The sequence below is a fragment of the Pseudonaja textilis genome, chromosome 2, assembly GCF_049901715.1.
Source record: "Pseudonaja textilis isolate UNSWEBS1 chromosome 2, rPseTex1.2, whole genome shotgun sequence".
In the NCBI taxonomy this organism is placed as follows: Eukaryota; Metazoa; Chordata; class Lepidosauria; order Squamata; family Elapidae; genus Pseudonaja; species Pseudonaja textilis.
Window position 1 is genome coordinate 81,165,232 of NC_141991.1, and position 13,948 is coordinate 81,179,179.

At 38.6% G+C, this 13,948-nt stretch overlaps 1 protein-coding gene across 3 annotated transcripts in view; it reads left to right on the plus strand.

Moving 5' to 3' along the window:
• Nucleotides 1–12,045, plus strand: part of RAD50 (RAD50 double strand break repair protein) — a 58,123-nt gene extending 46,078 nt beyond the window's left edge. For all 3 annotated transcript variants that reach the window (XM_087924431.1, XM_087924430.1, XM_087924432.1), the window contains 4 exons: nucleotides 3,348–3,433; nucleotides 4,075–4,217; nucleotides 9,052–9,185; nucleotides 10,296–12,045. In XM_087924431.1, coding sequence (XP_087780557.1) covers nucleotides 3,348–3,433; nucleotides 4,075–4,217; nucleotides 9,052–9,185; nucleotides 10,296–10,494 — 562 coding nt within the window. In that variant the 3' untranslated portion in view covers nucleotides 10,495–12,045. The remainder of the gene's footprint in view (nucleotides 1–3,347; nucleotides 3,434–4,074; nucleotides 4,218–9,051; nucleotides 9,186–10,295) is intronic.
• Nucleotides 12,046–13,948: the final 1,903 nt, after the last annotated feature.

Below are 13,948 nucleotides of genomic sequence, written 5' to 3' on the forward strand. Positions count from 1 at the left end.
TTTCTGTGGGGATGTGTTTGGGAGCGACAGCAAAGTTGAATCCTTTTGAAAGGACCTTGGTTTCAGCTTCAGTGAGGATCTTGTCTGAGATGTTGTGCAATGTTTGTTTCATGTGTGGCTGTGGGGGAGGGGAGTTGGTTTCTGGCATTGTTGTAGTTTCCTGAGTTTGTTGGTGTGAGTATCTGTCTTGAGGGTGGTCTGTGTTTGCCTCCAGACAGCAAGTTGTTTGGATTTGTCCCAAAGTAGAGGGTGAAGCTTGTTGCTGAGTCTGAGGTGGAGTGTGAGGAGATCTTTGTTGATTTGGTCTAGGAGAAACCTTTTTGTGTGAAGTTCATTTCTAATTAGGGCCAGTTCTGTTCTTTTAAGGATGCGTTTGGTGGCTGCTGTGTTGGTGTGGAATTTCAATTGGAAGCTTGTGGGAATTAAATTTTGATCTCGGCAGTTGCATAGGAATGCAAGGTCACATAAAATGGAGGCTCTTTGGACTTCAAGTTTTTCATAAGTCCTGGTCAGATGGTGGGTTTCCTCCCGTAGAGGTGCAATATTTGTTTTCTGAGGTTCGCGGGTATTTGTATGTGGATCTTTGGTTGTTCGGGTTTTCTCCCGCGTAAGATTTGAAGTATCTAGGCAACGTTTCGATGAAGTCTCATTCATCATCTTCAGGCTTCTGTCTCCGGCTCTGTGCTTTTCAGAGTAATGTGAGATTGCAGCTGCTTCCTCCTTTTAACTGCCAGTGGGGGTGGGACTTGATTGGGTGGGGGCTTGGCTGTGTTCTGATTGGGTGGGGGTGTGTTCTCATTGGTGTATATATATACACACACACACACACACACACACACACACACATACATATATATACACATACATACATACATACATACATACACACACACACACACACACACACAAAAGGAATACAAAGGAATATTAATATCCAGTCAAAATCAGAACTCTTCTTGCTGGGACTATTAAATAGAAAATTTAAAAAGTTATGGAATATTGGTTTTATATATAATTGCTGTGGTTTTATATATAATTGCTGTGAGATTATTATATGCTAAGAAAAAAATGAAAAGACCCTGAAATTCCCACAGTTGAGAAATGGCTGGTGAAGTTGACAGAATAAGCAGAGAAAATAAAATTGATTTGTTTGATTAAAGAAAGAACAATAACTGCATTTATTAGCGACTGGAAACCCTTTATAGACTTTGTGCTAAAAAAAAAGAATGAAATGAAATTGTAATTTATAGCTTTGATTATTAGAAAGGGTAGATTATCGAATGAAGGAAATTATAGCCTAACTTTAAAAAAGAAAGAGTAAAATATAAATGCATTTATAACTGCTGTTAAGATTGCAAACTGCTTGTTTATAATTTTTTCTTTACATTTTTCTTTTCTATTGTTTTTCTTTTCCTTCTTTCTCTCTTTCAAAATTTGTATTGTTTTATTATTTTGAAACTTTTTAAAGTAAAAAAATATATATACAACAAAACAGCATTTGGGACATTAAAAAAAATAAATCTTTTTTTCTGCGTCTGTTCAGAAGTTCCCAAAATTAGTATTAGTTAAAATGTATCAAAAGAGAATTTATTCCCCTGCCATGCTGATTAGTGTCTCTTTTTTCCAGGAAGTTAAAAAAAATTCTTTTAGGAAATAATGTTGAACAGCTTAATGAATTCAGATAGTCCTCAACTTACAACAGTTCATTTAGTGACCGTTCAACGGCACTGAAAAAGGGTACTTAGGACAATTTTTCACATGACCATTGCAGCATCCCCAAGGTCAGGTAATCTAAATTAGGATGCTTGGGAAAGACAGATTTACTTAACAACCCTGTTACTAAATTAACAAAGATGTTAAAGAAGTGATTCATTTAACAACTGTGGCAAGAAAAGTTGTAAAATGGGGCAAAATTCACTTCAAAAATGTTTCACTTAGCAACAAAAGTTTTGGGCTCAATTGTGGTCGAGGACTACCTATATAGCTTAGCTATTTTATACTTGTATGGATATTTGTTCAAGGGAAGCCCTTGGGAAGGGAGCAATGACACTGCATGGCATAAATCAGAGAGATTTGGAGGTCTTGTTACATGTGAATTGTGCTGTATTAATTACATGTTTATTTTATTTGGCATACCTGGTCAACAATCTTTTTATATTCCAAATATGTCCTTATATATGTTTCTGCTTCTGTAAGGAGGAAAAATATTTTGAAGCTCACATTATGATTACTTCATAAATACTATCCTTTAAATACTTCCTCATTAAATTTGTTTAAAACCAAGACATTCTTTTAAAAATTATTTTAAGTGAATGCAGAATGCTTTTCATTTGTTTCTACTTATGGCCTTATTTCTGATCAATGTTAAACAATGAATACCTACACCATAGTCCCAGTCTTTGTATAAGTGTACTTGGATCCATGAGAATAATGTATCAATTTTCTGTTCGATTGTGGTGTCAATTATTTGAAAAGTGCTGTGACATTTATTATAGCATCTTTTGAGAACACTGAAGGTATCCTACAAGATTCAACTTATGGAATTTTAATAGTGTAGTTTCCAGGAAATATAGTCTTTGTAGTAGAACGTTTTACATAGCTCTGGCATCTTTCTTGAATATCAAAGCACAGCAATGCACGATCAGAGTATAGTGAAAGCAAAAGGATTTTTTTTTTATAGCAAAGATTTGAAATACCTGATTGTAAATGTATTAACAGCGGCTAGGATTGTATTTGCCAAAAACTGGAAAAATGAGAAAACACCATCACAGGAGGAAATCATTAAGAAAATATTGGAATGTGCTGAAATGAGTAGATTGACATTTGAAATTAGAGAGCAAGAGGATAAACAATTCTATAAAATTTGGGACTTTTTTTATCAATGGTTAGATAATAAAATACAATAATGAAATACGTAGAATCTTAGAAAATAATAAATATATAAAGATGTATTTTTCTTTCTTTTTTACTATATCTATAAAAAAAAAATTAGGATAGATTTGGGAAGATTATATGAATTGTTACAAAATGATGCTAAGTAAATTATAGTTATCTCACAAAATATGAATGAATAAAATTATTGTCAAATGATTGAATAATAATGATACTAGGGTATTTAATTTTTGATTGAGAATATGAGTTACTATACAATGTAACTGTAATTGATGACTATGAAATGGATGCACAAAAAAATTGTAAACCAACCCACACACTGCTTGTATACTCATGGAAGAAAGGTTGATGTTTTTATGTTTTGTCTGTTTATGTTTGTTTTTAAAAAATCAATAAAAATTTTTTAAAAAAAAGAATTTAAATTTTTAAAGTTTACTCTTTTCCATCTCTCTTAGAGCAATAATGACATTTCATAGCATGAAAATGGAAGAAATTAACAAGATAATTCGTGACCTATGGCGAAGCACATACAGGGGACAAGGTATAAATGTGTGTGTGTGTGTACACAATAATATATTTGCAGTAGATTTTATTGAGGGTGGGGAGTATTGGAGATAAAATTCTAAGATCATCTCTCTTTAAGATAAAAATAGATTTATCCATTCAGTCCTAGGGAAGTTATGTAATCTTTCATAATAAGCAATATGCCACTTCCAGTTGAGTCATCTTAATTGATAAGTTTACATGAATTCTTTCCTATTACTTGCCTTATTACATCATCATCTTCCTCTTCCCCCTAACAGACTTCTATATATTGCAATTGCTGAGTTACCAGAATTCTGCATTTTGAGATTTCTTTTAACTTTTAAAAAGTAATAGCTTTAGCATTAACATTTCTGAAAAAAGAATTTGTGAGCAGTGCATTGGAGAGTGGGTTGTAAGGAAAATCCATCTCCCTGGCTAACAGATGCAAAATGGAAATGCACAATAAGTACCCAAACAAGATCTGGAAAAGCTTTTGACAAAAATCTGAACTAATGTGACTATATTGCGGACAAATGACTTATGCCTATGTGGTAATAGAGTTGATTTATTTTGTTGATAATGATTAGAATGCTTTATGGAAAAGAAAGTTGCTTTGGCAATTAACAGTTTTAATTAAAACTGTTTTTCCCCCTAAAGATATTGACTATATAGAAATTCGGTCTGATGCTGATGAAAATATCTCTGCTTCTGACAAAAGGAGGAGTTACAATTACAGAGTAGTCATGACAAAAGGAGACACTGCTCTAGATATGAGGGGCAGGTGCAGTGCTGGCCAAAAGGTATGTAGTATTGTTTTCATGCAAATTCATTGATTTGTAAACATTTATATCAGGAATAGGATCTAGAGCAGGGGTCACCAACCTTTTGGATCTCAGGGACCACCAAACTCACACTTTTAAATCCCGAAGACCACTAATATGATTTTTTTTAAAAGCAAGAATATTTAATATAATTTTTATGTTAAATATAAATTATATATATATATGTTTTCATATATATATATAATATATATGTTTTATATATATATATATGTATGTATGTATATGTATGTTTTCATATATTTCATATGTTTTCATATATATATATATATATATATATATATATATATATATATATATATATATATATATGTTTTCTTAAGTTTTCACGGTACTTACATGTATGGCATTCAGCTTTGTTCAGGTATTTTCCCATGTCATTGTAGTTGTGCAACTTTAAAAGCACAACTACAATGACGTGGGAAAATACCCGAACAAAGCTGAATATATATATGTTTTCTGAGGTTCTCGCGGGTATTTGTATGTGGATCTTTGGTTGTTCGGGTTTTTCTCCCGCGTAAGATTCGAGGTATCTAGGCAACGTTTCGATGAAGTCTCATTCATCATCTTCAGGCTTCTGTCTCCGGCTCTGTGCTTCTCAGAGTAATGTGAGATTGCAGCTGCTTCCTCCTTTTAACTGCCAGTGGGGGTGGGACTTGATTGGGTGGGGGCTTGGCTGTGTTCTGATTGGGTGGGGGTGTGTTCTCATTGGTAGGAGGTTTGGCTGTGTTCTGATTGGTTGGGGGGTTAGCTGTGTTCTGATTGGTTGGAGGCGTGTTCTACCAGAAGAAAACACATACTAACCGCTATCTACATGCACTCTCACACCACCACCCAGCACAGATCAATTCCGTAGCCAAGACACTCATCTCCAGAACAAAATGCTTAGCCGATGAACAACACCAAAAAACCGAACTACACACTCTCACCAACGTACTTACAGCCAATGGATTCCAAAGAAAGAAGATTACCCACCTAATCCAAAAAGAAACCCCAACCAAAATCCAAGACAGAGAACAAGAAAACGGCAAAGCCCTCCTCCCATATATAAAATGCACTACAGACAAAATTAGCAAGATCCTCCAAAAACACAACATCGAAACAGCATTCTGTTTATATATATATTACTTATATATATATATTATTTATATATATATAATATATATATATATATATATATATATATATAAATAATAATATAAATATATATAATATAAATATATATATATATAAATATATATATATATATATATATATATATATATATATATATATATATATATATATATATATATATATTATTTATATATATATTATTTATATATATATTTATATTTATTTTCTGAGGTTTTCGCAGGTATTTCTATGTGGATCTTTGGTTATTCGGGTTTTCTCCCACGTAAAATTGGAAGTATTTTGGCGACGTTTCGATGAAATTTCATTTGTCATCTTCAGGCTTGTGTCTTCGGCTTTGTGCTTCTTGGAGTAATGTGAGCTTGCAGCTGTTTTTCTTTTAACTGCCAGTGGGAGTGCGACTTGACTGGGTGGGGGCTTGGCTGTGTTCTGATTGGGTGGGGGTGTGTTCTCATTGGTTGAGGGCCTGGCTGTGATCTGATTGGTTGGGGGGTTGGTTGTGTTCTGATTGGCTGGGGGTGTGTTCTGTTCAGGTGGGGGCTTGACTGTGTAAGTCTTGTCGGGGGATTTGAGCTGGTGATCTGTGATCCTGTTGTTTGGCTTTGTGTTCGTGGTCATGCCACATCTTCATGTTGGGCGTCAGTTCGCTTCATGTATGGGTCGGAGGGGTTTGAAGCGGGTAGTGATGCAGCTTTGTCCGATGTATTTCCGCCTGCCCCAACACATACATCGGACAAACCAACTGAAGAATTAGTGCACGCATTGAAGAACACAAGAACTCAATCCAAAAAGAAGAACCGACCTCTTCCCTGGTCCAGCACCTCAAAGCCACAGGACATGAGACTGACTTTCAAAATACCAGAACTATCGCCAAAACTTCAACAACAGAATAATCAGAGAAGCCATAGAGATAGAAGAACGCCCACACAGCATGAATAAACGAGATGATACCTCCCGCCTACCAGCCATTTGGAAACCCGCCCTCATTAACAAACGAGTACCTAACATGAAGAATGATACCAGACCCACACCCACGAAGGTCACACAAGATGCTACCACCTCACTTCCACGTAGAAAGCAGATTCACACCCACACAGATGATGAGACACGACCACAGACCAGAAGCCGTATCGCAGCTGTTTGAAGCTACCCGCTTCAAACCCCTCCGACCTGCTTTTTCCCTTGAGGAAGACGACATATTGCTTCTTATTCCAAGAAGTTTTATCAGTTCTGGTTGGATGGGCAAGGAGATGATCAGAACTAATCATTCCATCCCTCTCCCACTCCCTGATCCAAAATAACTGATGAAGCTTCTTGGATTAGAAGTGAAACATCTTCCTCCTCAAGTGAAAAAACATAATCTACTTGTGTTTTGAAAAAGTACTTTTGAGACACGGTTTACATTCCTCTCCTCTTAGCTTATTTAAATGCAAGGTGGCCAAATTTGGCCAACCAATTTGGGACTGAAAATTACTTGTGAAGGAAATCGCTTCCCTTCACAAGCAATTTTCAGTCCAAAATTGGTTGGCCAAATTTAAACAGCCACCTTGCATGCAATGCTTATTATTAGTATTTTAATATAGCATTAGTATCTTAATATGAGAGGCGATGGTGGTTTCTGTCACAGAAATGTTTCAGTGAAACTCTTCTTTGTTGTGTAGTAATCCTTGTAAGAGTGGGGATTCCCCCCTCCCCCAAAATAGGTAAGGCTTAATGCATCTAAATAGGGCTTAAGGTTTAAAAAAACACATACATACATACATCACATAGAGATGCAAAGATTAATAAACAAACTGGGTCAGCTGCAGGTTAGCCACCCCTGCTGTAGGGAAGAAAGTCTCTTTTTAAATGTTCCTTTCTAATCTCCTCTTTGCATATCTAAATATATACATGGAATCTGTCAATTGCAGTTAAGCAAAATTATTTTGTATTTTAAAGGGGGGGGGTGTTTTCTTGAGGGGGAGAGCTCACCAAGGGCGAGACCCGAAAGACTGCATCTTTCAACGACAAAGCATAGTGAAGTGTATGTTGCATCAGTTGTGTTGAGAAAAGTTCAGGGGAGGAAGGCTGTTAGATGGGAAGATCTCAGGTTTTTTACTAGTGAAAAAGATGTGCTAGTTGTGTACCATAGGATATGGTTGCAGATTTATGTGGCTTATTTAAAACCCAGCAAGCACTTGATGCTGTTTTGGGTGCATTTTACCTAGTCATTTTCAATTATGTTTTGGTTCATAAAATAAGATATAATATACCCACTGTAGTTTAGATGCTGCTACTGTAATACAGATTAAAAATTTAGAAATTTTTCATATACTTTCACTCAGTCTTGAATTCAGAATAGTAATGAGTCATGATTATCTTTCATTTGTAATGAAATATATTACTCAGATTTCTCTAGTTCATTTGTTTGAAGTGGGCCATGCTGGTGCTCTCATTTCACACTGATAATCATACCTTCCAGAAGTATATGAATATTTTCATAGTAATACTTGAAACAGAAGGGAATTTACTAAGAACATTGTAAGGCTAATAATTACAAAATACCCTAGTCCATTTTTTAGTTCATGAAAGGAGTAAGTGACCCAGCTAATTCAAGTGTGTAGTCCTTTTAATATTATACATTTAAAACATATAGTGCTTACATAGGAAGTGCTGGTGACTAATGCCAGATTACCCAGATGGTAGTCATCTGTAAAGGGTCTTTTTATATGCACACTATGTCCCTTCCCCCATATATCCAGTGGTCTAGTACAGTGGCCCCCAACCTTTTTTGTGCCACGGCCCGGTATCGGCATCACAAAATGATCCACGGCCCGGTACCGGCATCAGCACGCATGACAAGGCAAGGCGAGCTGAGCGACCGGCCAGCCAGCCGTCCCCCGCTTCTCCCCGCCACCTTCAACTCCTCCTTTGTACCTTTGTCGATGGGCTTCACTTCGGGACGGCTTCGGGACAGTAGCTCGGCTCGGCTCGCCTTGCCTTGGGTGCTGAAAGAATCCTCGCGCCTTAGTTTCGTTCAAAGTCCCCCCCTCCCCCTTCGATGAAATTAAGGCGTGAGGATTCCTTCAGGACCCAAACGCCGCTTTCCAACTGGAAAAGCTCAACTGGAAGCACTTTCTCATCAAACAAGATGGCGGCACCCAGCAAACCGGCGGCCCGGTAGGAAATGTTCTATGGACCAGTCCCGGTCCGTGGCCCGGTGTTTGGGGACCCCTGGTCTAGTAGATCTATATTTTCCTTCCAAGAGATCGGAGGATCAGCCCATAGAAAAGTAGAGTGATCAGTCAAGATAAGCTTCAGTGCTATTGTGCTGTAAAGTTTCAGTGCTACTGTGTTGTAAAGATACAGTTATTAGGGATACTTTCAGCCTTAGAAAGACAAGTTTAATTGGGATTTTCTTTATCTGAGGGCTCAGAAGTTTAATCATGGCTAATAACTTGCATTAAATTAATGTATGCTTCAAATGTGCTAATACTTTCATGGTAAAGCTTGGAAATGATACTTATTTAAGGAAACTGGGGATCTTTAACAGCACCTTTAGCATTTTGAACAGGCCATTTTTCTCATGTAATAAGGGAATACTAGTGATAGTACTGCATTGATTTTAAATAATTTGTATTCTGGTCCATTTATCAAATGGTGATATTTATTTTAATTTTAGGTTCTTGCCTCTCTCATTATCCGTCTTGCTCTGGCTGAATCCTTCTGTCTTAACTGTGGTATTCTTGCATTGGATGAGCCTACCACCAATCTTGACCGAGAAAATATTGAATCTCTTGCACATGCTTTGGTGGAGTAAGTATCCACAGATTTTACTAAGACGTTTAAGAAGATTCACTTATGTGGAACTAAAAATTACAGGGAGTCCTTGACTCAGCCGGTCATTTAACAACCATTCAAAGTTATGACGAAAATTGGACTTATGATCCAGTTTCAAAGTTATGATGTCTGGGTTCAATTACAGTCGTAAATCAAGGACAACCTTTATACACATAATAAATAGTTTTCATCGCTCATCTTTCCTCAGGCATAAGTTTAAGCCTGTGGAAGTAAGTCCCTACCCAGCAAACGGAGGCCTCATGGGTTGCATGCCACTCACTGTTTAGTTACTGGAAAATTGACTCTACCCCAAATTAGGGGTTATAGCAGGGGTGGGCAAACTTTTTGGCTCGGGGGCCTCATTGACTTTTAAAATTTGATAGATGGGCCGCCACCTGGTGTCGAAAAGCCTGTCATTACAAGTCAAAATCAAATGAATGCAATCATTCAATCATTCACATCAAACCTTAATTCTGTACCAATCTTCAGCGGGCCGGATTAAAAAGACCAACGGGCCGGATGTGGCCCCCGGGCCGTAGTTTGCCCACCCCTGGGTTATAGGGTCAGAAGGCAGTTTATTGATCCAAAGACATCAACATGACATAGAATTTAATATTCTTGTTTTTTTTTAAAAAAAACCCAGCAGGTTCCTATATTTAGAAATGAAATTCAACCCTAAAAATTAGTAATATAAAAGAAAGAGAAATAATTGTATGGCTAAAGAAATAAAGGGGTATGGGTAAAGTTTTTAATAAATAGAAATTTTTAGTTATCTAACAGAAAGCACATTTTAAAAATGTTTAGTTAATATTATTCCTCAGAACTGGATAGGTCCTGTTCAGCATTTTTACTTGCCTGACTTGCCATTTCTAATGGGATTCAGACAAGCCAAAGTAACTTCATTACTTCCAAGTAACACTGTCTGTTTTCCTTGACGTACTAATGGCCTTATTGCAATCTGAGGTACAGTTTTCTTGGAACTTCTCTCACCTAATTATAAAATCAAACAGAAAAATTAGTCAAGTGTACATTTTGAATTATATCAGCTTTGACATTACATCTGCAGCATTTGTTTTTCTTTTGAAGGATCATCAAAAGTAGATCTCAGCAACGTAACTTTCAGCTGCTTGTGATAACTCATGATGAAGATTTTGTGGAGCTGTTGAGTCGATCTGAATATGTGGAGAAATTCTATAGAATTAAGAAGAACTTCGACCAGTGTTCTGAGATTGTGAAATGCAGTGTCCAAACTTTGGGATCATATGTTCAAGATTCTTCCAAATAAAGACTCTTCTTTGGATTTAAAAAAAAAAAATCTGTTGGAGTCCCCCCCCAAAATGTGTGTGTGTATGTGTGGATAGATAAATGTTGACAAGTACCAAACAATCATAGCATTAAAATGTTAGGGGTGGGGGAGAGGAAGGTAATTAAAAATAAAATTGTGCGTGGAAATGTAGTGGTTGGTAAGACTTGGCTGTATAGTTTTTAGAGGAAAGGTTCATCAGAATAAAGCATCTGGTAGAAGTTAAAGAAGTTGCCACAATTCTGCATCCTTAAGAGTTGAAAAGATACAGACCTAACAAGCTCAAGATGCAGCAGTCACCATTACAAGGACAACCGATTTTGTGTCAGGCTGCTTGACCTCCAGCTAATGCCTTTTTCGACCATGATTCTCAGAGACTCTTTAGCAAGGTTTACTCAGAAGAAAGGAATGGAGTTAGGAGAACTCTTATTGGCTGGACTTTTTTTGCCTTTCTGTTAACTGGCAGGCCTCTTTACTGATGATGCAGGAACATGTTGCTGCCGTGTTTCTCACAAAATAAGGTTGGGCCTTATTTATTTTTTTTGACCCCTGAAAAAAACGGCTAGGCCATCTTTTCGGGGGTGACTTAATTTCCTCCCCCACCTAGAGCAGCCCATACTCATGTACCTCGCCATGAGGCCACTTCTATCGGCCGACGAAAGCTTCCCAAAGGCAGCCGCTTCAGGGCATGGTGTGGCTGCCTGTGTCTCCTCACCTTTAGGCAGTCTCTTTCGGGCGATGGAAGCTCCCCAAGCGCAGTCACCAGCCACTTCGATCAGCCGGTAGAAGCTGCCTCGAGGCGAGCACACACACACACTCCCCTCGCCGCAAGGCCGCTTCTATCAGCCGACAAAAGCTCCCTTGAAGGCAGAGTCCCCAGCCACTTCAGGGCATGGCATGGCTGCCCGTGTCACCTCGCCTTTAGGCAGTCTCTTTCGGGTGATGGAAGCTCCCCAAGTGCAGTCACCAGCCACTTTGATCGGCCAGTAGAAGCGGCCTCGGGGCGAGGGGAGTGTGTATGTGTGTGCTCGCAGTAGACTTCCAATTGGTTAAATCACTACTACAATCTAACTCTTCTCCTTTCCATAGAGTTAAACTTTGCATAAAACTGAGGCAAGGCTGGTTGATCTTATGGACTGAGGCAGGAAAAAATCTTCAGCGTGAAGTCCAAAAGTTGACATATGTAGCCATTTTAGTTAGTGTAGAATTATACTATTTGCTATCCTTTTTTCTTTGTAAGGGGGGTTCCGGGCTCGCCACATTTCAACGGATGGAAGGAGAGCATAGATAGTGGAGGATGTTAGGTGACATTCTTTCCCAAGGGAGCAGGCAGTATCCCTGCAGATGGCTGAAGGTGGAGTTTAGAGGCACTGGAGGCACTGGACTGAATGTGGACTGGGAAATGTGACTTTGGTGGATGTTTCTAACTTTCAGTATCATTGGGTGTAATTCCGGGCTCGGGTCAGATCCGGAATTACAAGAGACTTTGCCAATTTGATGTATACCTAAATAAAAGGAATTTGCTTTGGAAAATGGACTTTGCAAGCTTCTTTTTGAAAAGGGAAGTATCACTTGGAAACCTGACATTATTCCGGATCTCCCTAAAAGATCCCGAGATGGGATTGCCATCCAGGATCTTGAGCCCTGGCTGCTTACCCAGGCCAGCAGCAAAGACTTTCAGCCGGGCAGCAGCAAAGACTCAGAGAAGATGGCAGAGTGACAAAAACCCAGGAAGCCAGGCTCTGTGGAGGAGCCTGTCAGAAGATGCCTGTCAGATCCAGAGCAGCCTTTTGTAGAGCAAGTAGATGCTAGTGACATAGCAGTGGCAGCAGGTGCTTCTCCAGAGAAATGGAAAAGGAGACCGGCAGTCCTGCACTTATGCATCCCCAAAACTCCCAGAGACTGAGAGGAGTGGGCTGTGTGGGAGAAAGAGGCTTATGGAATCCGCTGGGCTCTACCAACATGGAGACAATTCCTAGAGGGCAACAATAACCCTTTCAAGAAGGGGAGGACAGACCACAAAAACCTAGAAACCCTAAAAACCCCAAGAAAACTCACCAAAACAAGTTAGACTAGCAATACTTCAAAAGTTTAAATTTTCAATTGAAGTACATCACGGGGTGTGGGTGTGTGTGGAGCCTATCAGCAGACGCACTATCAAGGAAACCCCAATTCAATAATAAATGAGAAGTGATTCATCCGATGATCCCACCTTTCCCTCACCTGGGCGCATGACCAGAGATTTAAGGGAATTCGGACATGACCCAAACACTACCAAAACGAACTGACAGCAGACCCTTGGTATCAGCACAATAAAAACCTACTAACAATGAGGGACAGCTTAGCATGGAAAGGGTCCAAGCTATACATCCCCAATACCCTACACCTCCAAGTACTACAGAAAAAGCTATGATTCAAAAGCAGGGAGGGCATTTTGGTTATTTAAAAACCCTGCACATGGCCAGGAGGCAGTTTTACTGGCCAAGAATAAAACGAGACGTTGAGGACAATGTAAAAAGTTGTGCTACCTGCGATACCATGAAAACCAGGCCTGGAAAACCTCCAGGACTCCTACAACCAGTGGCAGACCACTCCCAACCTTGGAAGGAAATAGGAATAGATTTTATAGTAGACTGCCGGAGAGTGGAGGAAACACGGTCATTTGGACAGTGGTAGATCTGTTCTCCAAACAAGCTCATTTTGTTGCGTGTTCAGGACTGCCATCAGCTAGGAAATTATCCAAACTGTTTGTTAAGCACATCTACCAGCTGTATGGAATGCCTCGCAGGATAATTTCAGACAGAGGAGTACAATTTACTGCAAAGTTTTGGTGGGAATTTATTAGGGCTATTGGCTCATCTCATCTTTCTATCCGAGCACTAATGGATCCGGGGAACATATGAATGCAATGATTGCACAACACTTAAGGTACTATGTAAATTACCAATAATCTAATTGGACTGACTTATTACCTTTTTCTGAGGTCGCTTACAATAATGCTGTCAAGCCCGAAATTGACATAAGTGTAGCTACTTTAGTTTGTCTTAGTATATATTCTTTTTCGTACTTTCTCTGTGGCAGTCATAGGGGAAGGGTTTCGGGCTTGACACATTCCTAAGGGGAGAGGAGTGGAGATAAAGAGAGTTGTTTTGGCTAGGTGATCTTCTTTCCCATGGGAAACTAGCTGTCCATGCTTGGGCTCCTGGAGGTGGGGATTTATGACATCAAGCAATGTTGAATTACTTCTATTGGAGAATGTGACTTAGGGAGGTTGTTTCTAACTTCTAATATTGTGGGGTAATTCCAGGTTGGGTCAGATCTGGAATTACCATGGACTTTGCCAATTTGATGCTTTCCTAAATAAAAGAAATCTTTTTGAAAATGGACTTTATTATTTTCTTTTAAAACTGATTTCATCACTTGGAAACCTGACAAA